Below are 26,723 nucleotides of genomic sequence, written 5' to 3'. Positions count from 1 at the left end.
GAAAAGAATATATTTTCCAACCTACATGCACAGCATCTCTTTGTAGGCAGTGCTAGGATGATGTAAGATCCCACAAGGCATCCCAAAGATCCGCTTTCTTTTATCTTGCAGTTCCTTTGGAATCCATTCCGCTCAGAGGGGCCCCATGTGTGTCATCGTAGAACTCTGCTCTGCAGGGATCTCAATGGCTGGTTTCTTGGAAGGACTTGTGCTTCTTCCAGCTGTGTCTGTGTGGATTTGAGCCTACTGTCTTTCTGGTAGCCATTTGCCCCACTCAGGAACCCCTACACCCCTTCTTTGATCCCAATGCTAATTCAGTAATGATGGTGATTATTGTTACTTAAAACACATCTTTTAGGTTTTAGGGACTTCATGCACATTATTCTTTCTAAATGTAAAAATCAACTTCAAGACAAATAGGATCCTTTTCTTATGATACATGTAAGAAAATGAAGATTGCTGGGTGAAATTGTTTCCCAAGTCTTGTTTCACTCGCAGTGGACACAGCAGAGATCAGCATCTGTTTGATGGTAAAGTCCAGTTTACCGTGCCATGTTGTTTCTGTGCTTTCCGCAGACTTATGGGAAAGCAAATAGGATCAGAATGAGGACAACAGGAAAGCCTGAGAGGTGGACTCTGCACTTGACCCTTGAGCAATGGCGATGTATAGATCGAGGGTTGTTTGCAGTTGAAATACAAACTGGTTCAAAGCTCATCTTTCTTTCCGGTGCCTCAATGTTTGCTATCCCATGGGCTACTCGCCTTACTCCCACCCTCCCTCTCTCATCAACTCACTGACCGCCAACCCCCATTCACTGATAAGTCCCAAATCTCTCCCTCCTGCTTTCCTCCTAGGGGACCAGAATCGCATATTAATTGCCTATTAGATTCTTCACTTCGAGGTCTTAAGAAGCATCTCAGCACACAAACCGAGATGTTCTTCCCAGACCACTTGTGAGAGTACAAGGAAGCCCAGTTACTGCTTAAACGTCGTCAATAGGCATAAGCCGAGTCTACTTGGATAAACCACTCTCTTAAGTTCTACATATCGAAGACAAAAAGTCTGGTTCTGTTTTACAAATGTTGCTTAATCTTATTCATAATTCTTTCCCCCATTAGCTCCACTTCATTTAATTAATTAAATCTAGGTCACTTATTTTGGCCACAAGATGGCAAAACCTTACTAACTTGTCTTCTTAGCATAGCTTTACCTTCTTTGGAAAAATAGAGATGGCTCCATAACACAAACCTGAGCTTTGTTAGCTCCCTTTGCAGGCTCCCAAGGCTCCGGAGGAGGTGTAAGCTTGACTTACAAAGGCCTGAGGCTTGTCGCAGCGCCGGGTCTTCTCTCCACAGAAGCAGTCACTTCCCCATTAAGCTGCATCTCACGGAGAAGGCGCTTCTTCCAGTTCCTTAAATGCCGTGTGCTCTCCGCACAAACGTCTACCTTCGCTGGGAACACGCTTTCTGTTTTCTTTATTTTATCCTCCTCCATTAAAAAAACAAAGTTTCCACTAAGATATTACTTCCTGCAGGAAGCTTCATCTCACTGCAACCTCCACTCTAAATGTCTGGCCAATTTACTTATTTATCACATCATCTATCCCACCAAGTTGTGACTCTTTCCTATTAGATGGTAAACCCAGAGAGCATGCCTGCTCTATCGTTACTGACATTCCCGCCACAGAACAGGGCCTGAGTGCAGACCTCACATTTGTATCGTATGAATGGCATAAAATAATCACAAAAAACCCCGTACATTTATTAAGTGCTACTCTGTGTGAGGCCCTATTGTAAGCCTTTTATGTTCATTAATTTATCTCTCATTTAACTCTGAAGGCAGTAAATACATCATTATTCCTGTTTTATAAAATAGGTAAGCCCAACCCAGATGGATGAAGTCACTCACCCAGCATCATGTAGTGAATAAATGGCCCCAATTTAGACCTGTCCCTTCAGCCTCTACTAGCAGCCTGTACTTCACAGGATCCTGCACTAGCCCTCTCTGTTCAGGAGGCATGGAACATCAGAATTCAGCCTGGTAATTGAGATTATGTCCAAAAAATGGCAAACACCAGAGCAAAAATTAGAGAAAAGGATTCAAGCAGAACCAAGACTGACAGGAAAGTTGTTATTCTTGACTCAGGCTTCATGAGCATCTCGATGAATCAGTAGTTGACACTGTAAACCTGTAGCTTGTTATGTACCATGTTCTGTGTACTCATAACATGCATACATTAATATGGAAATCCAGTGTCTGGGTGGTGAGGATGGCTGCTAACTGAAACATTGGAGGGTCAGGTACACCCCAAGGTGTCTCAGAAGAAAGTACTGGTTACCTAACACTAGGGAATTAGCCATTGAACACCCAGTTCTACTTTAACTGGGTTATGGGGTCCCCATGAGTTGGGATCTACTTGATGGCATCTTGTACGTCTATGTTATTGAAATAATTTGATCAATTCCTACTACTTTTCCAGTATTTTACATATATTTCATTGGGATTCTTACAAAGTCTGGCGTCTTTTCATGAATCAATGAAACCTACTGCCAGCTAGACATTCCAAGTCCTAGTGAATAGAATTGCTTCCATGGAATTCCTCACTGCTGCAGTCTGGAAATCTTTCTGGAAGCAGTCTGTTTCTCTTTCTCCTGTGGAGCTGCTGGTGGATTCAGACAGCAAATCTTTTGATTGGTAGCAGAGCACTTTATCCACTGTGCCACCAGCACATCTCTTCATTGCGAGCCCACTAAGCTTTCACTTGAAAGCACTTACCTATTCTACCATTCTTGCACAGTGCGTGTGTGTGTGTGTGTGTGTGTGATCTTGGAATAGTCTGTGATCTGAGAAGAGTACTTGTTATCTTTGCAAATATAAGGAAGGTATTTGCAAAGACCCCCCACCCCCTCAAAGAGGTCTGTGTCCTTGAAGATGAAATAATTAACCCCCGTTGTTAATTATTGGCATGTGGGCCCACTTGCAGCCTCAGGCAATAATTACAGGCATCGTTACTAGTTAACAGACATCGGTTGAGAAGCGTTTAAAAGGCGCTCCATCTGAGGTTTCCATATTCGCCTCCCACCATTGCCAACAAGACTTGCAGTAGCAACCATGAAGTGGCTGGTGATTCTTCTCATTTCTCTGCTACACTTCACTGAATCGAGAACACTGCATAAAAATGCATATGGAATAGGTAAATTCTTTTGGGTATTGTTTTTTTGGGGTGCCTTTTTTCGATATCAAAATTCTTAAGAAGTTATTACCTTTGTATTTATTCATTTATGTCTTGTTAATTAATCACATTTTTTAACACAGGAGGAATACAGTAAATTGCTTGACATATTTTAATGAAGTTAGACATATAGGAGCCATACTATCTGTTTGTATGACTAATTCATATGCTCCAGGTTGACTTAATTCCATGTGTGTTATATTGATGGTGCAAAAGAAAAGCATGTATGTTAGATCTCAATCCTTACTTCTTCACCTATTAAGCTTCCTCAGAGTGTTTAAATAAGTAACATCTAATTATTTTGTGTACAGAAAAATGGATCATTGTTTGAATATCGGAACAAGAAAGATTGTGACCAGCCAGTTGTGGTACAATTATGTTGCAAAGGATGACCATTTGGTTTTTCGAGCTAACTAGAGTACCATGGTACAGAGAAACCCCAAACAAGCAAAAACAGCTGGAGTTTACTCCTAGATCCGCTAGAAGATATTCTTGTTGATTTTGCTTCCTTGACTTTCTGAAGCATAAAATTAAGATGTTTTGATAGATGATCCCTAATGTCTCCCCAGTTCTAAAATTATATGACTTTAACATAATTGCAAACATTTCCATATAACAACAATTCCTTTCTTGGTTGCTGTTGAACACATTTTTCACAATTTTTTTTCTTTTCAGCTTCTGTATTGAATTCTCCCCAATGTTCTTCAGAGATGAATATCGATGACCTGTAAGTTTTGCTCATCAAATGAATATAATATAAGCATGATAAACAATGATAAATTTAGTTAGGTAATCAAACTATGAAATTTGACAGTCTTCTAAGTTTCAAAAGCACTAAAGTAAGTTAGAAAACACCTCAAAAATTCCAGAAGTATTAACGTCTAGATTTCTTGAAATCCCAGGAGTGAAACCAAAATAGATACACAGGGGAGTCAAGAGATGGGATCCGATGTGAGAATCAGACGAGCCCTGAGTAGAGGACACCGCTGTCAACCAGGCATCACAAATTTTAGCATCAAAGCCAAGAAGATGACTACACCACTGTTGTGTAGACTAGTTAAGTTCTAGTAGCAAATTGTTCTATTTGCGTCTAGGAGAGAAGTATACTGTTTCATGTGAAATGTAGTGGGTATGATATCCCTTGAATGATATCTTTCCAGTCTGTATCTCCAAAGCTTCTCACAGCAGTGTAGCATGCTCTGCTCACACCACAAGCAGAAAACGAACGCAAGTAAGCGAGCTTATGCTTGAGGAGAACTTGAGCTTCATTATGTCTACATTTTACGTGTCCACGTCTGTTTTTGATTTCAGAGCTACCATATTTTTCGCCCAGTCTGTTCCAAAGGCCACCTACCAGGAAGTGAATAAAATGACAAAAGATGTATTGGCTGTAATTAAGAAACCCACTGGCAATGAGCAGCAGATAGAGTGCTCTGAGAACCAGGTGAGTGGGTAGTGAAACAAAGCCCTGTGATGCCTGCCTAAACCTTCACCTGCACAGGAAAAGATTCAGGAAGGACCCGAGAGGTCTATGTTTAAGTATTTGAAGAACTCCTTGTGTGGGGGAAGGACTAAATTAATTCTGGTCTGCTGAAGAGGAAGCAGAGAAAACAAAGGGTAGTGATTTTGGAGCTACAATAAGCATGAGGCCTGGACCAAAGCTTCTGAAGTAGGATTATTCTGGGAACCTTGTGCGCATGACTTAACTCATTTGAGCCACAGTTGCTTGATCTTTGAAACTAGGAATAATACTCATTTTATTTCAGGACCATCAGTAGCTAATTTTAATGATGAGTTCGAACATGTTGATGATCCTGAAAGTGGCAAAGCCCGGGACAATGCTTCCTTCTGGTGTACTGAGGCTGCTTTGAGTTGGATCAGTTCAGCGAACACTAATGACAAGAGCACATTTTATCATCCATAGACAATATGATGGTTCTAGCCTAAAGATTGATATTCCAAGTGCTTCGTGACTTTAGTTCTTCATGAAACTGACAAATTAGAATGAAAGATCAGTGCGTCAGAAGAGACTGGTTGTTTCTGTTGGCTTGGGGTTATTGGTAGGCTATCAGTTCTACTTACGAATTACCTGGCAAATTGTTACTGTAATAAATACCAATCTTCTAAGTGAAGAAACTAAGGAACAGAGAACTTTCCTCATGGAACAGCAATGGCAGAGCCCGGATTTAAACTTGGCAATCTAGCTCTAGAACTAATCCTCACAGCAAGTTCATTACGCTCTATGTGTACTGATTACTGTGCCGGCGGAATTGTGAGCTGCATCCATAGTACATAGGATTGTAAGGTTCAGTGAGCAGAAACAGCTAGGATATAGTATTCAGATTAAATTGAATTTCAGGTAGACATTTTAGTTTGAGAGGTCTAGTGTAGAAACTCAATAACCAATATCGACTTTATCTCGATGTGAACAGCCTTGCTATCATACAGATTTCATCAGAAAGTGGATATTTTAGATGCAGTACAATCAGCACCTTATCATTTAATCTGCCTTTGGATTCATTTTACATTTATTCTAGTTTTCAATAGTTGGGGCTTTCTTTGTGATTGACATTTTTATTCTGTTTTATTTATTATTATTAGATTTTTAAAAGTTTTTTTCCTGTATAAATCCAGGATAGATAAATCTAGAGAGACAGTAACTGGGTTAAAAGTGGCTTAGGGACATGGCAAGGAAGGGTTGGGGGAAATGGGGAGCCAATAACGATAAGTACAAGTATGAAGGAAATGTCCTAAAATTGATTGTGGTGATGATTGTATAACTCTTCTTGGTGCGTTTGAGCTTTTGAATTTATGATATATGAATTATATGCCCATAAAAGCGCTAAAAAAGCCCCAGAAAAAATAAAAAAATAATTGCTGTTAGTGATCATTGATTTAAATGGCTCCCAGGGACTGCATGTCACAGCTGCACTGCCTCTGAGGGGGGTTTGCTCAACTCTCCAGAGAGCGGAAGGCCAGGACCTCCGCCTGCAGCAGCCAGGCGCCTATCAAAATTGGAGCTCTTCAGGGAGGAAGCCAAGTGCACGGCCTTTTCTCCTTGAAGATCAGATTGTTTTTTGTCTCATAGCCACGCGCGCTCCACCATATTGGAGAAACTAAAATTTTGTTTCCCAAAAAGCTCTTACCAGGTTGAAAGCAAGCATACTGGAATTTATCTGCGCGAGTATCCTTCTCACTGGAGAGCGCAGGGTTTGGATATCAGAAAAGTTTTCACATGGGTTAGGGAATTTTAAATAAGGTTAATTATATGTCACCAAAACAAACCAACAAACAACCCAAACGAAAACAAAAACATCCTTTCTGTAGTTATCGGCTTTCCTGGAAGAAATGTGCCACGAGGCAGACATTTCGGAGAAATACGGCTTTTCCGAGTGCTGCGCCAAGAGAGAGGAGGAGAGACACAACTGCCTGCTGGCGCACAAGCGGGCTGCCCGCGCCCCGCTCCCGCCCTTCCAGTTTCCCGAGGCGGACGCGGGCTGTCGAGCCTACGAGGAAAGCCGGGAGTCCTTCCTGAACCGGTGAGTCTGCGGGAAACTGCGGGGGAGCGGTCCGGGCGCAGAACCCAGCGGCCACCGCAGCGTCTCCACCTTGCGCGGCGCACTCCAAGTGCAAGCAGCTGTTGGGTGTGCGCGTGCGCTCGCGGTCCCCTGCTCAGGCCATCGGGGGTTGAGCTCCTTGTCCTGCGGCCACCACGGAGCAGGCGCACGGACGAGTCCTCTAATGTCTTCAGAGGACCTCGCTTCTCCTGCCTCCTTCTAAGCCCTCCTCTTGTTTGCACAAGAATGCACTCTTATTCCACAAAAGGGCCCTTTTATGGGGTTGGTGATTCCTGTTCAGTACATTGCTTGAGAAAAATGATGTAGGAAATCCAGGAATGTTTAAGCTACATCCATGAGGCTAACATTTATTGAGGGCTTAGCATGTAGGATGGACATGCGTGTGTGGCACCCAAGATCTGATCAGTGCTCACCTACACAAACTGTTGGACATTTCCTCCCTTTTTCCTCTTCGTTTTTTCCCCACTTGCAAGTGAGGAAGTTCAGGTTTAGAAAGCTACAACAGCTGGCTGGATTCACACAGCCCGTGCCGGCTTTATACCCTGGTTGACTGTGAACGCTGTATCTAATTCTTCATGACCTCCGCCTTCTACGTCCCTACCCATCCCGGGAATAGGGAACGCTGCTCACACAGACTCCCTCTGCTATGGAGTCTGTGCCATGGACAGGGCCATGGATACATCTATTGCGTTCTTGGTAGATTTCTCATGGGAGGCTTTAGCTAGGGAAAGCTTTTATGGCATGTAGAGAATCCCCCCCTACCCCCCGACCCCCCGCCTTGGAACACAGTAAAGAAAAGCTGAAAGACATTTAAAAATATCTCACTCTTTAAATAATTTCCAGAGTCCAGTACCAAGCAGGAATAGTTCTGTTTTTCTGTTTGTATACCTAATCCTTTTATTTCTTTTCACAGTTACATCTATGAGCTAGCAAGAAGGCACCCCTTCCTATACGCACCTACAATCCTTTATCTGGCTTCCCAGTATGACAAAATGATTCCAGTCTGCTGCAAAGCTGAAGATGCCAGCGAATGCTTCCAAACAAAGGCAAGCTTACCTGGATATTTGTTTGATATAGAAACCAGTGTCCTAGCCTGGCTATGGCTCATCACAATGAAACAAAACTAAAATAGAAATATACTTCTGTAGGTTGAGCACTACTTTGAAAATAGAACATATTTCAGGTGTTTGGTATTATTCATGCTAAAATTAGATTTTCTGTTTTGCATGTGCTTGCTTAGTCATTCAGCCAACAATCATCTGATTGTTTAGAACATGTGTTTGGCAGGATGAAGAGGGAACAATGATTACAAAATAGAAATAAGAGAGGCGTAGGAGGCAAAAATATGAAATAAATATAGAAGAAGAAAGAAGAGGAGAAGGAAAGAGAACAAGTAAAAGATGCTAAATCCATTCTATGGTTGTTTATATTAATATTTGTGACAACTTTGAGGGCTAAGCCATATTTTTATTTCACAAACAAGAAATTTTAGGTTTAGAGACATGAACTGTTGTCTTAGGATCGCAGAGCTACAATAATACTGCACACAGTGAGTCACTTGCTATCAAAAAGACCATAGAAAAATGACTTAGAGATTGTGACCATTCTCAGAATTTCCAGCTGGAAATCATTTCATGTTTGTGACTAAAATTAAATTTTAAAAAGGATCAGGCTCTCTTTGAGCTATTCAAAATAGCAGTTGGTTATTAATTATTCCAAATATGAGTGTTATATTTTTGTTTCAAAATATTGTTAATAAATCAGCCTAGCCTAGTTGTATCACTAACCTAAATGAGTAAAAGCTACAAATATATATTGGATCTGTAATTTATCATAAAATAATGTTCTATCCAGCTTTGTTTTGTATGTGTACCTTTGGTCTTTTAATTATTGAAACCTTTCAAGCAAAGTACATATTTTGACACTTTCTTCTATATCCAGGCAGCATCAATTACAAAAGAATTAAGGGAAAACAACTTGTTAAACCAGCATGTTTGTGCAATAATGAGAAATTTTGAACCTCGGACCTTCCAAGCCATGTAAGTTTTCATGCTTTTTCTATGTGTTCAGAAAATTGCCTGAGAAAAATAATACGAGAGATTCAGGAATGCCCAAGATACATACACGTGGCTAACAGTTATTACGCACTCAACGTGTTGCAGGATGAATGTGTGTGAATGGCACACATGATCTTATGAATACACACACACACCCACCACCACCACCACCACCACCACCACCACCACCCCCACCCCCCCCACCCCCCTTTGAGCTGCAGTTAAACTCAAACAAAACTCAGTATACTGAGTTGATTCTGACTCCAGGTGCTCTCTGACAGAGTAGTACTCCTTCTGAGGTTGTAAATCGTCACAGAAGCAGACAACCTCATCTGTCTCACCTGCAGTGGCTAGTGGGTCCAAACCTCTGATCTTTTGGGTGGCAGCCCAAGCTTAGTTAGCTGCACAACCAGTGCTGCTTGCAGTGATACGAACCCTTTACAGTTGCCCTCTCACATTGAGAGAAAAACAAGATTCGTTTCTGATCCCAGGTCTCATTGCTTTCATTCCCCTTCTTCCCCCAGAACTGTTTCCAAACTGACTCAAAAGTTTCCCAAAGCAAATTTTACGGAAATTCAGAAGCTGGTCCTGGACGTGGTCCACATACATAAGGAATGCTGCCAAGGAAATGTGCTCGAGTGTCTGCAGGATGGGGTGAGGAGTCTTGCTTCCTAATTATGATCTGCTTCCGCTCCCTGGAATCTCCTTGGCAATATTTCTGTTTCTCTTATCTCAAGGGATGAAGGCTGCCTGATTAATTGATCACAGGGGCGTGTGGGAGGAGAGTAACTAGCTAGTTAGTAACCAACTTCCTAAGAGTACAGCTGCAACCATCTTTTGTTACAGAGTACAGCTGAAAGCATCCTTTCCCTTTAGAGAAGACTCCCTTTTGGGAGATCAGGGCGCCAGCCATTTCTTCCTTCTAACAATAGAAGGCAGAAGATCTGCGAGGAGAGGGGTGTGTGTGAAGGGTCTGTTTGTTTTTAATATAGCTAATTTGTTTATTTTAAAACTATAGCGAGTATGTCTATGTGCTAGTCACTGCGAGAAGTGCTTGTTATGAAGGTGGCAGTGGAGGTCTCAGAATGTAAGTCTGATAAGACACCTAAGACTGTGACCTCCCCCTCCAGTCACTCGGTTGCTCCAACTCAAGGCACCTTTGTGCATCACAGGATGGAAGCCGGGGTTGGGCACTGCCTTTTGTTTACTGCTATCTCAAGAGGCTCCTAACACAATGCCTTGGACCTGGATGGCACTCTTATAGTCGCTAAGTGAACACATAAAACATGGATAACACCAGAAGGGATTCTGCAAGGTAAACAGTGAGGCATGCCAAAGAAAGGTGTGAAAAACCTACTGAGAAGGCAAAATGAAAGTGGGGAGTGGGGTTTGGAGGAAGGAGAGTCCCTGGCACCTGTGGTTAAGTGTTGACTACTAGCCAGGCTTTGGTGGTTCAAACCCAACCATCGATGCCTCAAAAAATAGTCCTGGCCTGGTAATTCCCTGGAGCAGTTTTGTCCTGCGCACGGGAGCGCCACCATGCGTCTGAATTCCCTCCACGCACACAAACACACAAAGACAACTAACAGACAACCTAAGCCCAACGACAGATTGATTGAGCATGTCATGCACATTGGTGACTTAATCATTATGGCCTGGGTGTATTTTGGACGAGTCCTAGACTTACTAGACTTTGTACAAGAGGGACCTCTGTCCTTGTTCCAAGGACATACGCTGTTTCACAGGAGCCTTACAATCGTTGCGCTCAGTTGTTCCAATAGGTTTGGAGACCAAAGTTGGTGGTTGTTTCCCGAAGGCTGACCACAAAGAAGCAATTCTTGGTTCAGCACACTTCCGTGGCTGAGACAGTCTTGGAAGTCAACAAGGGGGAAGCGTCGGGGACCCAGGCTATACCTATATGCCCTGGCACAGGCATGGAGTTGCGGTGCTAGGCTTGAGGAAGATGAACTGAAAGGAGACCACCTTAAAAACAGACTTTATTACTTCCCTTATTATTGTCGTTACTTTCCCCCTGGGCGTCCATATCTCCATGCACATCAGGAGCATCAAGAAGGAACATTTTGTTTTCCCTCAGGTCGATTTTCTTTCTTCTTGTTTTTTTTTTTTAAGCCGACAGTTTTACTGACTCATATAAACAAACTCACTGCCATCCCGTGGATTCTGACTCACAGAAACCCTGTAGGACAGGGTAGAGCTGCCCCTGTGGGGTTCCCAAATTGAACCCCAAATTGGTCACCAGCGCTCCTGACATTGACTTCTACAGTCATGCAAAAAGTGTTTTTTCCCCCTTATTTTTTAGTTTTGGAGCCTATAGTCTCCTTTTTACTTTAAAACGGAAACATTAATTTCAGTATGGTATTTAAGCTATATGTTAATGATTAAATAATGGGTTCTACTTGTCCCTGCTTAGAATGTGCAGGAATTTTAATCCCATAACAGGAATATTTAAACAATCTCTTCACAAAACAGTAGGCGCTCTTGCCATTTCATTTCCCACATACTACCCTCTGGAGGCCAGAGCGAGTCACTGCAGCCTGCTGCTAATACTTTCTAGTAAAAAGTTCGAAAGGAGCCCAGGTTGGTGTAGTGCGTTCAGCTTTGGGTTGCTAACCACAATGTCAGTAGATTGAACACACCAGCTCGGAGGGCGACAGGCGAGGCTGTCTGTTCCCTGAATATTTAAGGCCTTGGAAAGGCGGTGGAGCAGTTCTTCCCTGTGTCAGTAGTAGCAGTGAGTTTGAATTCGAATAGAATAATACACAGAGATGGGTATATGTTTTGATTTGAGGAGCATGTCTCTTGTTTTCAGTGTTTCCCAAGAAAATAAAGTTGTGGGGTTTAGTTGAGAACCAAGAGAACAACTGAATGAGAGGTGTGGTTTGGAAAAGAGTGAGGATCTGCAAAATGGATTCGCACTTCCTTCTCTCTCCTCCTGTCCTCTTCCCTCCTTTACCTTCTCGTTTCCTTCTTTCCTTCTGCCACCCCTCTTTAACTATCTCCCTCAGCTCTTTTTGTAAACAATTTTATTAGCACGTCATCCACATACCGTATAATTCAATCAAGAGTTTTACAAGTATCCTCCTTTAACTGTTTCCTTCCCAAGTTTCCTCATTAAATAAGAGATTTCGAACCTGAACCCTTCTTTTTTTTTTTTACCCCCTCTTATAGCAACAAATGATGTCCTACATGTGCTCCCAGCAAGAGAATCTGTCCAGCAAGATAGCAGAATGCTGCACATTGCCCCCACTTGAACTAGCGCACTGCATCCTGCGCGCAGAAAATGATGACCCACCCGAGGGCGTATCTCCAAATCTCCACAGGTTTCTAGGAGACAGAGATTTCAACCAGTTTTCGTTAAAGGAAAGAGATCTCTTCCTGGCAAGGTAACACGCTCTGTAAATTGACATTCACATTAAGTGAAGTGTGGCTGGTGCCTGGGGCTTTATGGTGTTGATCTGGGGAGCTGTTGAAATGGTGCTACATGTTGGGCTCAGAATAAGAGGGTGCAGTTGGAATCTTCTCAGCCAAAGTATGTTAAAGCAGGCCATTCAGGCGATAAGGATTAGGTTCCATTCAGCTTGCTCTGAGAAGACTTTCCCCATTTCAATCATTAAGTGACCTGCTCAGGAAATTGTATTTTATTTTATACAACTCCCCTGGAATCAGAAGCATTGCCATGCCTGTATGGATTTCTCATAGGAAGACAACTATTCTACTTTGAAGCAGGTTCTAAATTTTTTGTTAAAGGAAAATATTCAAGAAGCAGTTCCAAAACAAGAGGGCTTTCATTGTAAAAGCTTATTTGCTATTTATTGAGGGTATCTTTTATTTTCGAAAGGCAACCAAAGCATGTTTACAGGCATTTGCATTAGAGTCGTTTGTTAGAATATGGTTAATAAATCATGCTCTCATTTTATTTTACTGGGAGGAAGCATGCATTCAAGCTTATTTCACTTTCCCATACAGTGTGTATTCATGGACACTATTATACGGAATGATCTCGAAGGATCTTCCTGAATTTGAGTCTAGGATTCTAACACAGTGTTGAAAATCATGGCTCGACTTTCTTTTTACTATTCCCTTAGGATGCTCTACTGTTACCTTAGAATTAGACCCTGGCATATTGTTTGTACTGCTGAATAAAATTATGCAGACACTAACAAAGCCTAGAAACAAGCCTCACATGTTGGCAATTTATTAGTGGTAGACTAAAGACTGTGCTAACATGTCTAAAACCCGGGAATCCAGTTAGTAAATTCAGGAATTAGCTTTGTGAAGTTTTGCACAGGTACGCATATCGCCAGCTCAGAGTTAGCCTGATGGAAGTCATATTTCCATTGGAGAGGCTTTTTCCAGTAGCACTCTTCTGGATGGATGATGATCTTCCCCCCATTGTTTGTCTGGTTTCCATCATCCGGGTCTCTGTTCAGTTGTCAGATGCTCAGACAGGCTTTTCTCGACCCTGTGTTCTACATGTGTCACCTCGCCACTTTGTGTGTCGCTCTTCCCTCTCTCCTGCTTCTTTACTTTTTCTTTACGGATTTGTCACTACAGTTAGACGACTGATTTCTCATTTATTTCTATCTGTTCCCTGGTGGTGTCTTGATTATGGCATCCAATTCTCACTGTCGGCAGTTCGAACCCCCCCCCACCCCGAGCTCTGAGGGACAAAGATTGGGCTCTCTACTTCTTTAAATAGTTAAAGAGTCTCAGAAACCCAGTGGGGCTCCCTATGGGTCAGCATTGACTCCATGGCCATGAGTTTGGTTTGGGGCCTCCTTGTAGTGGAAGAAAGATCTGACTTTCTTCTTCCACAAAGAGTTCATCTTTGGAAAACGTGTGGAGCAGTTCTCTCCCTTGTCCTGTAGGGTCCCTATGTGTGGGAACAGACTCCATCGGAATGGTGTAGTTTGTGTGTAATTCTATAAAACCAGTTCATCAATTATGCTGTGCAACCTTCATGAATACCTAACGCCAGTTTTTAATGTGTGCTTTAGAGGGTGGTAATGCTATTGTGCACATCTCTGACTCCTTCAGTGCTTAAAGCAGTATTCACATGGGTACGTATTGAAAAACACACCCCATAAATTAGTAGGTAAAACCCACAATAGAAAACCAAAGTCAGAGAGAGGTACACGAGAGAAGAAAATACCACTTCATAGAACAATCTGAGGGGTTGTAGTTTGTATTTATAGTGTTGTCAGTATTATAGGTCAAATCATATTTGATTTCGAGGCTTAGTTATTTAAATGCCAACATCGACATGCTGTATTGTACAGGAGCCATTAGAGAAGCAACGGTTCTTTATGTTTCATTTGGTCTCTTAGCTCCAGTAACTTATCATACTTCCTCCTCACATTTTAGCTTTACTCATGAATATTCAAGACGCCACCCCGAGCTTGCCGTCCCAGTGATTCTGAGAGTAGCCAAAGGGTACCAGGATTTGCTGGAGAAGTGCTCCCAGGCTGAAAACCACCTTGAATGCCAGGATAAAGGCGTAAGTGGTTCCAGAATTTTAAGAAGAATCGAAACCCTGGGCTGAAATCACCCTTAGAACTCTGTACTTGTTTGGGGGTATTTAGTAATTCGCTAGTGGTTAGCTAGTTAAACCCATTAACTAGTTCCTAATAATGTCTGCTGTAGTTGAGTTGGTTCCAACTCATAGTGGCCCCATGCGGAGCAGGGTGGAATCTGTCAGTCCTGGGTCAATCCATCTCCTGGAGGAGCTTCCTCTTGTTCGTTGACCCTCCACCAAGCCCTTCTCCAGGGAGTAGCCCCCCCAATCACACCCCTACTGGTAATAATTAGCGGCCGTAAAAATAACCAAGAGTTCTTTGGTACACAAACAAGATAATGTCAGTGTTTCAACTGTTCTCCAAAAAACTGCGTTTTATCCAAAGAGTGAATTCTATCATCAAATAATTTTTTTATGGTCTACATAGTTTTAAACTTCATCTCCAAAAAGACTATGTACTTATCAAAATACTTACCTTACTTTCTTTCATATGAAAAAGATCTCCAAGATTGGTTTCGTAATAGAGTAAAATGTTATTGGTTAATGATTGGATACAAAGTTGTACTCTAATGTCATGAAATACATAATATTGCTTGCAATTCCAGGAAGAAGAATTAGAGAAATACATCCAGGAGAGCCAGACATTGGCAAAGCGAAGCTGTGGCCTCTTCCAGAAATTAGGAGAATATTATTTTCAAAATGTGTATGTTTTTATAAACTTTATTTTTTAGTGATTTAAAATGAATAGAAACTTAAAAGAAGCATAATCTTTTATATTTAAAGGAAATATAAATCTAAGTTAGCAACTCATTTTTTTATAAATCATTTTATCAGGGACTCTTGCAGCTCTTATAACAATCCATATACCAATTGTATCAAGCACATTTGTACATAGGTTGCCATCATCATTTCCAAAACATTTTCTTTCTACTTGAGTTCCTCTTTTTCCGCTCCCTCCCCTCCCACCTTTGTGAACCCTTGACAAGTCATGAATTATTTTTATTTTCATATTTTACACTGTCCACTGTCTCCCTTCACCCACGTTTCTGTTGTCTGTCGTCTGTCATCGTGGGTGGGAAGCAGTGAGGTTGTATGGTGATCATTGCAATCGGTTGCCTCCCCTCCTCCATCCCCCCACCTTCTTCCTACCCTCATGGTATTGCTACTCTCATTATTAGCCCTAAGAAGTTTATCTGTCCTGGATTCCCTGTGTTGAGAGTGCTTCTCTGTACTAGTGTACATCCTCTGGTCTAACCAGATTTGTAAGATAGAACTGGGGTCATGATAGTGAGGTGGTGGTGGGGACGAGGAGGCATTAAAGAACTAGAGGAATGTTGTGTGTTTTGTAGGTGCTGTACTATACCCTAGCTGGCTCGTCCCTTCCTGGTGATCCTTCTAAGAGGGGATGACATGGCAGTAAAAAAAATGTCATTTTATTGAGGGCTCCTACATTTCTTATCACAATCCATCCATCCATCCATCCATCCATCCATCCATCCATCCATCCATCCATCCATCCATCCATCCATCCATTGTACCAAGCACATTTTTACATTTGTTGCCATCATCATTTTCAAAACATTTTCTTTCTACTTGAGCCCTTGGTATCAGCTCCTCATTTTCCCCTTCCTTTCCCCACCCTCCCTCCCTCATGAACCCTTTATAATTTATTAATTATTATTATTTTTTCACGTCAGTGCAGGACATGACTTCTTAAATAGCAACTCCAGTCCTGCTTTCAGTTGGGAGTCAATAAGCGGGTGTGATTGGTCAGTTCTGCGCAGGCTGCAGTTCTCCCGGCCCCATCATGGAGGAGCAGCTGGACGGGCTTAGGGAGCGTGCGCCGTCCCTCTGGCATACATTAGGAGACGTATCCCTTCTTTCCCAGTTAAAACTCCCCAAGTGAAAACTGAACATCGCTAAAGCCTTTCAAAGTCGGGGTCTTTTTAAGGGAGTTTCTGTTTCCAGTATGATCGGTTGTTATAGCAGAAGTATATTAAGCAGCTGCTTGAGTAAATTCATTTCAAAAGTTGACCCACGCAGAATCTGTCTGAAGCAAACGAACCACCATGAGGTCTTTTGATGTCAGAAGTAGCTGGGATGGAGGGTCCTTGGGAAGGCATCTGATTCTCTTGAACGATGCACCAAAGCAGGGGGAACTGCTTCTTTCAGGTTTCTCATTGCTTACACCAAGAAAGCCCCTCAGTTGACCACACCGGAGCTGATAGCCATCACCAGGAAAATGGCAGCCACTGGAGCTACCTGCTGCCAGCTCGGCGAGGGCAAACAGTTGGCCTGCGGTGAAAATGCGGTGAGTACACGTCTTTAGTTCCATCTCATTTTGGCCCAGTTTGGCTCTAGTTTACCTCTTTAATCCCATTTAGGGGAAATGGTAAAGACCAGTGTGGAGGTGGCTTACTGGACTTGTTCCATATCTTGCAGTTGAAGGGAACCTGCGAACTCAGCTCTGCATGATTGGCACGTGGCCAGGCTTTCTGCCCCTTTAGGATGGTGTCTAGATCTGAGCAAGCGAATCAGCAAGAAAGGGAGGAAGGCCAAAGACCTTACTCTGCTCGTGATTTTCTTTTTTTGTTCCCTAGATAGTTTACTGTTCGTAAAAACAATCCAAGAACTTTACCTTTGATAGATTAAAAGCAGTACCTTGTTTTCAGCTGTATTTATGTTTTTGCCTTTTGTGGCTTAATTTATGTAGTACATATGACTTTGTGTTTATTGTATTATTATGGACAATTGGTTCTTTTGTATCCATTTTGTATATTTCTCTTCATAAGTTCTATATTCTAAATAATTTTGACATTCCAATTAGCTATAACAAAACCATAATTGCTAATTCACCAGTGTCATATATGTGGTTATATGAATAATTTATAGAATTCCTTTTCCCCTTCAAGTCAGAATTATGGACAAAATTGTGTATCTGTGTGTTCCCCTTTATCCTTTATGACGACAGGGGATTTTTTTCCTGGTAATGTCTTGGGAACTTCTATCAAAGGTAGGAGTGAAAGGTAGGAGTTTCCTGTGACTAAACATCATCTTTGCTGTTTATTGGATTCTATGCATTGGAGGGTCTGGAGGAATCCGGATGGAGCAATAGCTGAGGTGTTAGGTGCTGTAGGTCTCCTGAATATTTCTATTTCATTTTACTACTTTCTAGTCATGTTACATTGTGCAAGTGATTTACTTCACTAAACTTGAGCCTTTCCATCTGAAATTTGGGACTGGTCGATGGCTGTCTCACGATACACATGAGGCGTTTAGTAAGAGTAAGGTACATATCAGACTAAAGCCAACCTCACTATGGTTCTCCTCCGATGCACACCTGTGGCTTTCTGAAGCTGTCAATCTTTCTACTGAGGAGTTTCTGGTGAGTTTGAACTGCTGACCTTGCAGTTAGCAGCTCAATGTGTAATATATACACAGCATTTGCGTTATTACAAATTATTAATGAAGCAGATGACATTCAGTTGGTTGTAGCTCACAGTGACCTCCGGATTGTTAGGGTTGTGCTCCATAGGGTTTTTACTGGCTGAATTTTCCAAAGTTGGTCTTTAGTGGCTGATTTTTCCAAAGCCAGGTCTTTCTTCTGAAGCATTTTTGAGGAGACTCAAACCTCCAACATTTTTTTTTTTAGCCATGAGCATGTTAACCATTTATATAACTCAAAAACCACTGCCATTGAGTTGATTCTGACTCATGGTGACCCTATGCAGAGTTTCCAAGGCTGTACATCTTGATGGGAGCAGACCGCCTCATCTTTCTCCCTCAAAGCTGCTGATGGATTTGAACCCTAAACCCAACTCATCATGCCACCAGGGCTCCTTTACACACCCAGGAGTTCCAAATTGTTACTAGGTGCTAAAGCATACTCTCTCAAGTGTGTAAGGTGAGAGGATCCTCCATTGGAAAAGCCTTGGCTGTGGAAAGGCATGTAATGGCTTTGACTCCATGCCTTTCCCTTTTGGATTAGGTAATTGGCAGTGTTTGTAGAGTGATGTGGAAAGGAAACCAGGTCTTGGCTTTCTCATTTCAAAGCAGGCTCTTCTATATTTGCAAATTCCATTGGAGGTGTGTATAACTGAAAGCATGCGTCTAACGAAACACAATGGCAGTTAAATGACACAGATGGGACATCTGTCAGTAAATACTGAGGTGTAGCATAAAGAAGGGGTGAACATTAGAATCTAAAACATGGCATCACATGATCTTACACAAAGAAAGGGCACTTTCCTGGCATATTAACTCTGTATGACTGGACTTTAGACAATGTTAACGGTGGTTTCTGGAAACATGAATCTACTCTGTGGCTAACATCCAGTCTCCTCCCTTTCTTCTTTCTCCTCCTAACTAGGCTGACCTGATTATTGGACAGTTATGTATAAGGCACGAAGCAAGTCCTGTAAACCCGGGCGTTGGCCAGTGCTGTGCCGCTTCATATGCCGACAGGAGGCCTTGCTTTAGCAACTTGCTGGTGGATGAAACATACGTGCCCCCGGAGTTCTCTGCTGCCAAGTTCCACTTCCAGAAGGATCTGTGCCAAGCTCAGGGTGTAGAACTGCAAACGAAGAAGCAAGAGTAAGACACAATGGTTTGCTAGCACAGAGAGGCCCACCAGACAAAGAGCAATAGAGATGTAGACTCCCTACTCCACCGTTAGCACAGATGCAGGCACGCCTCTTTCTGCTGAGCCGTGTTTCATTATCTTTCACAAAGATTGGGAAGATTTGTTTTGTTTTATTTTGTTTTTACAAATTGAAGACTAGTAGCAGCCTTATGTTGAGCAAATCTATTGGCACCACTTTACCGATAGCATGTGTTCCCATCAGGTGCCTGCGTGCCAGCTTGGTTACTCTGACAGTACCACGCCCTTTGCACTTTCACTCAGTGTGCACATGACTAGTGCTAGTGTCAACAGCACCTTTTTGTGGTCTTCTCTATCTATTGTTAATTTAAAAATCATTTTATTGGGGGCTTTTATAACTCTTATCACAATCCACCCATCAATCCATTTGTACATTTGTTGCCCTCATCATTCTCAAAACAGTTGCTTTCCACTTGAGCCCTTGGTATTAGCTCTTCATTTTTTTTTTTAAACATCACTTTTATAGGTCCTGGAAACCAACCTATTTGTGTGTCTCCTTTTATTGGAAGATTGAGATACTCAGCTTTTTGCGGGGGCCTGGAGCAGAGTCAGCATTTTCTATCTCTAAAGTCTGCCTGTAGTTCGGCTCAGTGTCGTGGCAGACTGAATGGGAAGTAGGTCTGGAAACATTCATAAGAGAAGAACATGTCCTATTTAGAAATTAATTTCAGTTGTTATTATTGTGATGCCTTGCAGAGTTGAGGGAAAGTGGGCCGTCCATTTGAGAAATACTAGATATTTTTGCATCAAGTCTGAGTACTTTGATTCCAAGCCCTGGAAAGGTACTGTTGAACTTTTTATTTTGTACTATTTATGCTTTGAAGAGAATAACTACAATGTGACTCGACCACATTGTGGAAGGTTAAGCATACTGTACCTCTCCAAGGGACAAGTGTAGTAACGGCCACGGTGAAGTCCATGGGGCTCACCTTCTGCAAACATCTCTGCACTTTGATGCTCAAGTGCTCTGCCTTGCCTTGCCTTGCCTCATTTTGGACAACGGGTCTTCCATTTTTATTTAAAACAAGAGCCATGTTTTAAGGATGCCACACCCTCTGCAAGCCTTTCTTGTTCCTCTGCTCAGAATTAGTCCCAACATGGAAAATTATTGATGGATTAGTGCCAGCAATCAGGGTTATCAGCATTCAAACCAGAGTGTGACCACTGTGGACGTCAGGGGCCTAGGAAACACTACAGACTTCAGAAGAGACACTAGGAAAAGATGCTCTTGGCAAGTAAGAACCAGACTGTCAGTACGTGTAGTTTTGTAGACACTATGAAATGATCTTTATTTGTCCTGCACACAAGCCCAGGCTAGTGAACTAGGTCTGGGCAGGCTCCTGACCTCATTCTTTCTGTCGAAGGTAAAAGACAGTAAAAGAAGTCAGGGAGTGGGTGATGGGTTGACAGACTCTGGAAGTTTTTTTATTAGAAATTCTTCACACACACACACACACACACACACACAAAATCCATTGCCTAACGGATTTCTTATACATTTTGATGTGTTTTAAATCATAGGTTTCTGATAAACCTTGTCAAGCAAATGCCACAAATTAGAGAGGATCAACTGGAGGCGGTCATTGCAGATTTCCAAGGCCTCTTGGAGACATGCTGCCAAGCCCAGAACCAGGACGTCTGCTTTGCAGAAGAGGTGTGTGCCCCAACTTGCCACACTCACGGGACCTGCCAGGAACTTCATGTCCTGTGTGGTGGCAAGCTTATCCCGTAACCCTGCCACTCTAAAATACCACCAGACGGGCTCAGATTGCTTTTAGAGATACTCACCAATTGCTAAAATATAATCACCAATTTTCTCAGTGAATATTAGGAATTTCAAAGAAATATATAATTAAAAAACTGTTTTTCTATTTTGGAGTATTGTAAAGCAAATCCACAATTAATTGGTAAGAATTTAATTGACTTAATGAGTTAATTGATACAAGCTTGGGTAAGAATTAATTGGTGAGAATCTGGTCTAAGTCAGTTAAGAGGAGTAAACTAACTTCGCAGTGAACTGATTCTGCAGACAGGACTGCTATTGTGTGCTGTGGAGGCCGACTCACAGTGATCCAACCCCTGCGGGGTTCCCAGGCTGTGATCTTCCTGGGAACAGGTTGCCAGGAATTTTCTCTCTTGAATGACTGTGGATCTGAACCGTCAGCCTCTAGGTTGGCTGCTGAGTACGCCTTCCTTCTGCCACCAGGACTTCTTTCAAATATGATCAATAGGAAAATACTTCTAGAAATATTTGGAAAGGGTTTCTTTAAAAAAGTTTCCATTTATAATATTTACTGCTTTCTTTTCTTTTTTAGCCATTTTATTGGGAGTTCGTACAACTCTTATCACAGCCAATACATACATCAATGTACATTCATTGCCCTTTCATTTTCAAAGGTTTTGAGTGCATTTTTATGATACTTTTGTAAATCAGTTGGTAATTAAGCATTACCACAACATAATTTTTTAGTATTCTCTGCTAGATTTGTAATTGGCTGCATTTTATAAACCCTTAGTTAGTATTACTAGGTACACTTGATAATATTACCATATATATTTTAAATTATTCTTAATTCAGCTTTTTGGCCAACTTTACCTGCCTCACAGTATAAAAGTTTGTGTGTTTTAACATACATAAACTCCAAAGAAGGAAGACATTTCAAAAAGTAGCGTTTTCTCTAAGAGTGATGTAATTAAATGTGCTGGCTTGAAGGGGGAAGGGTGAGACACAGAAAACCAAGGGCAATAGAGCAAAACAGATCAAACGGCGTTGATGCAAACCATGTCTAATAAACCTCAGGCAAAATGAGGACGATCTCTGATGTGAGGAGACATCGATTGAGCTGTTTGCTGTGGTGAAGTGCGATTGAGTTGGGTTTTGCTTAGATGTAGAAAGTATGGAAAATGGCGGCAGCCCTTGCTCTGCAAACCTTTCATTGTCTAATGACTTGTGGAGTTTTGGAGGGAGGGAAAGGGTGGAGTTAGGGTTGGAAAGAAATTGGGCCTTGGTATGAAAAATCTCATTGCATCACACCGAATCAGATTCATAGTGAGTCTATAGACAGAGTAGAACCGCCCCAATGGGTCACTGAAGCAGTCAACTTTTACTGGAACGGAAACCCTCATCTTTCTCCTTTGGAGTGGCTGGTGGTTTCTAACTGTTGACCTTGTGATTATCAGCCTCACTTGTAACCCGCTACGTCACCATGACTCCTTGGAAATTGGTATAAGAAGCACAAGAATTTGCTGTTAATATGCATGAACTTTCTATTTTTGGCGTCCACTGGCCTGGCTTGTTGGCCTCAGAGATGCATACCTCTTTAAAAATATTTTATCTTCTTCTGGGTTTTTTGGGGGTGAACGTTTATATAGCAAACAAGGTTCCCCTTTATACTTTCTCTATGTCTTGTTTAGGACCTAGGTTGCATTTTCCACCCTGAGTCAGTTTTCTCATTGCTTCCACTCTACTTGTTCTCTTTCCATTAATCTAACGTTTCTTCGTCCACATCTTACCTTCTCTCTTTACCTTTGGGGTACATGTTTAGCACTTCATCTCTCGTGCAGAGTCAAAGTTTACCTGTATTTTTAACTAGCCTTCTCTACAGACTTGTGAATCCATTCCTGCATTGACTGACACTCTCTTCCATTTCTTCGTCTGAGCATTCTTATTTGTTGTTACTTTTAGGGTCCCAAAATGATCGCCAAAACGCGTGCTGCTTTGGGAGCTTAAGTTACTGCAGGTAATAAATTCACATACTCTGGAAAAGATGTTGATTCTCCCCAAATCCCAAACCATAGAACCATAGAGGGTTCCAACTAAAAGCTTCTACTCAATGTTTTTCTTAAATTAGATTGAATTTTTTCAATCTAATAAAAATGTTTATTTTTAAAAACATTAGAAAAACTCATGCCCACAATGTTAACTTAAAGATTCAACTATCTCCAATATCTTTCAGATTACTTCAGAGGTTTCAGAGAATGCCACAAGGAGGCTACCTCATGTGTCTAATATTTCTCTGATATAGGATAATAGAATCGGCTTCTAACGCCATCTATTCATTTAATTTGTACTTAATATATATTTTTTTGTATTACAGGGAGAAGACAAAATGACATTTGATGGTTGGGTGTGAACGTTTTCCGTTAGTCTTCATAAAATGATGAAGATTTTTATGTCATACTTACCCATTCTAAAAATAAAGTCTCCGTGCATATTTCCTTTTGTCTTGTTTTTTATTCCCTAACACTTATGTGCATGATTTAAAAAGTAATTCTATTGAATGTTGTCTGAAGAAGATTCTGCTAAAGATCATTGAATGATTTTTGTTTTTAAACCAAAGCTATCCAAGAGTGAATTTGCAGTATTAAAGGCTAGATCTCTCAATGAACCATACAACTGTTCCCAAGTCAAGAACTTTTGGGGGTTGCCAGGGCATGTAGTTTATTAAAGAACTACTCCCTCCCTAACACCTCGGTGCTGATAATGCATTAGCAACTTAAATTTCACATATTCCAAATGGAACTCCCTGTTCCAAGTTTGTGTCTCCCTCGGTGTTGTCCGTCCGTGAGGCTGTTTGTTCCAAGCAGAAGATGGGGAGTCATCCCTGATTCCTCTCTCTCTTCCATTTCACTCTAACATGCAATCCATTATCAAAGCCCCCGACCTCTATCCAGACTGCAAAGCTTTTAATTCCTCTGGGACAAGTCATAATCAATCCTCACTGAGATGTCTATAACCAGTCTTAATGGCTTTTCCTACATCTTTATCCTCACCTCGCCAATTTAAGACCGAACACAGTAGTAGTCCAAATGATTCGTTATGTTGATGTACACCGTGTTACTTTTTAACACACAGTGTTCTAGCATAGCTTTTCCATCTGCCCAGTAAAAACCCATCTCTGTACAATGGCCCTCTCTTTTCTCCTGCTGCTTTCCACAGGGTTCTTCACTCAGAAACACTCACCCCCATGCTGTTCTTGAAGTAATTGATTTCTGCTCAGGGCGATGTGCTGGTGGTTTTCCTGCTTGGCTCGCCATCCCTTCAGATATGTGTGAGGCTCACGCCCTCACAGGGCAAGCCTTTCCTTAAGGGGCCATTGGCTGGATGCTGTCTTCCTGGACAATACTCTTCTAAGTTGTACCCTCATTTTATATCAGTCCTTCTGTTCCTAACACTTTAAAATGGGATGAAAAATAACCCCGAAGAAAACTTTTCAGAAATGTATGATTCAATTAAGAATTCTGGTGGCTTAATGGTTACCACTGTTCAGTGAATTGAATTCAACCAATGACTACTACATTGTGGGGTTTGTCTCAGCAATGCTGGGTTGATTTACAACTGGAAAATCATTCACTATAATTTGATATATATATTTAAAAAGTGTCCCAAAGCTATATGAGTAGCTCAATAGATGTATAAAAGAACTTGTGAGAAAATCCAACATTTATTCCAGATAAATGTTCTTAGTCAATGAGCCACAAAACGGAATGGCCTGAACATGATAAGGAGCATGTATGGAAATCTATAGCCAGGGTTATACTTGAAAGATCCCTGGAGGTGCCATGGTCAAGCACTTGTCTGAACACCAAAACTTTGGTGGTTTGAACCTTCCCAGGGCCCCTACAAAAGGAAGGCGCCCAGCAGATGAGTCTAGGGAATGCTCTGGGTTGGGTCACCTTGCCACACCGGTTGCGCTGAGGAAAAAGACAGGATGTGACAGCACCCAACAACAACAACACGGAAGATCTATCTAATAGCGAACCACTTAATGCATTGCCCTTAAAACAAGAAACAACATGCAGGTGTCTCATCTCACCATTCCTATGCAATGTATTATTGGAGATGAATCAGTGAAGGAAAAAAGTAAAAGAGAGACGAGAAGAGAAGGAATGGTGGTGGCACTGTGCCATAAGCACTGGGCTGCTAACCACAAAGTTGGTGGCATCAGCTCTGTGTCCTAGGAAAGATCTGCAGTCCTGGAAACTCCATCAAGGGTCATTGTGAGTCAGAGCTGACTCAAAGCAGTGGGTTTTAGATTAGAAAGGAAGAATTAAAAAGAAAATAATAATAATAATAATAAAGCAGCTGGCATTATTTGCTATGCAGAAAATCTAGCAGAATCCACACAAAAAATGCTACTGAAATTACTAAGTGAAGCTTAACAAGGTTTGGGGAGAACATTTTAGAAAATTCAAGAGTATTTCCACATTCTAGCAATAAATAAACAGAAAATAAATCAAAATACCATTTTTACTGGCATAAAATTATATCATAACAAAGAATATATTTGACATGTGGGATGAAAGACCTGTACATTAAGAACTATTAAATTAAAGATGGTAAATGTTAATGAAGAGGCATACCCTTTTCTTAGTTGGAAGACTGAAAATTGTTACAATGTTGATATGTAGATTCAAAGTAATCCCAATAAAATTCCTACCTTATATGATTTGTGTTGAAGTTAATAAGCTGATTCAAAATTCATAAGGAAATGTATAAGAACTGGTACAGCAAAACAACTGTGAGAAACAGAACAAAGGTGGAGCTAGCATACATGAATTCAAGAATGAATATAAGATACAGAAATCAAAACAGTGTAGTGTTGGTATAAATATAGCCTTATAACACATATATAAACCGGTTTGAACATAATATTTTGATTTTGACCCGGAAGTGAAAGATGTGATTGTGAGGTGCTAAAGAGTAAGAGAGTGATGTCCTCCTCTAGTTTAGATGTTTAGAATGTAGCTTTTAAAATCACTTCCCATTTTCTATGCCTGCCCTTTATGTTCTTTATCTATTCAGTCTCTCAATACATATATGTGTATGCTTTTATTGAAGCAAAATTTCTTAGACATAGTCATCTGAGAAAGACACACAATTTATGATTCAATTAGGAATTCTGGTGGTTTAATGGTTACTTGTTGGTCTGGTAAGTTCAAGGTCAGCAGTTTGAATCCACCAATGACTCTGTGGGAGCAAGATGAAACTGTCTATACCTATCAACAATGACCATCTCAGAAACTTACAGAGGTAGTTCTACCCTGTTAGACATGGTAACTCTGCATCGGAATAGACACCATGATAGTGAGTTTGAATAAGGAACTTAAGAGTTGGATACTTCCAGGCAGCTTCAAAATGACAAAGAAAAAAATTAGTTTAAATACCTAACATTTTTAGCTTTTAAACAGCATGGGATATTGTTGAGTTGACTTTGACTCATAACAGAACCTAATGCTTGCAGGTCCTGCGTCTTGAATGGTCAGGTTCTCCAAGAGTCATTTAAGCATTGTATCTTTAAAATCAGTGACCAGGAAATGTATTAAGACATGGACGAGTTGCAGTCATCTCCTCAAAATTGCCATATACAAATTAGTAATCAGAAGGACTAAGTGACATATCTGAGAAGAAAAAAGGAGGCAGGTTGGTATCTGACTAGTAATATGATAAACAACAGTTTTGACCTTCGGCAAAAAACCAATGAGCTCCAATAGAGATAAGTGTTCATGTTGTTCTCAAGCACTCTCAGGAACATTTACACAGCTGCAGCCCAAGCTACTGACCACGTAGTTGCATGATCTAAGTTTGGGAACAAATCAATCTCTCTCTCCTTTTCGTTTAATGGTCAGCCTTTAGTTTTGTACCTATCACAGGAGATG

The 26,723-nt window shown here is 41.3% G+C and overlaps 1 protein-coding gene across 1 annotated transcript; it reads left to right on the top strand.

Annotated features, from left to right (window-relative positions):
• The first annotated feature begins 3,112 nt into the window (after positions 1-3,112).
• Positions 3,113-23,282, top strand: AFP (alpha fetoprotein). The gene is made up of 15 exons (XM_075543559.1): positions 3,113-3,194; positions 3,909-3,960; positions 4,545-4,677; positions 6,561-6,772; positions 7,725-7,857; positions 8,753-8,850; positions 9,393-9,522; positions 12,058-12,272; positions 14,254-14,386; positions 15,010-15,107; positions 16,577-16,715; positions 18,774-18,997; positions 20,586-20,718; positions 22,750-22,804; positions 23,162-23,282. The coding sequence occupies exons 1-14, from the start codon at positions 3,113-3,115 to the stop codon at positions 22,792-22,794; spliced, it is 1,827 nt and encodes a 608-aa protein (XP_075399674.1). The 3' UTR covers positions 22,795-22,804; positions 23,162-23,282.
• The last annotated feature ends 3,441 nt before the right edge of the window (positions 23,283-26,723 follow it).

This window comes from Tenrec ecaudatus, chromosome 3 (genome assembly GCF_050624435.1).
Source record: "Tenrec ecaudatus isolate mTenEca1 chromosome 3, mTenEca1.hap1, whole genome shotgun sequence".
NCBI classification, from domain to species: domain Eukaryota; kingdom Metazoa; phylum Chordata; class Mammalia; order Afrosoricida; family Tenrecidae; genus Tenrec; species Tenrec ecaudatus.
The sequence above is the reverse complement of the archived record's forward strand: the minus strand, read 5'-3'. Positions and strand labels throughout refer to the sequence as shown.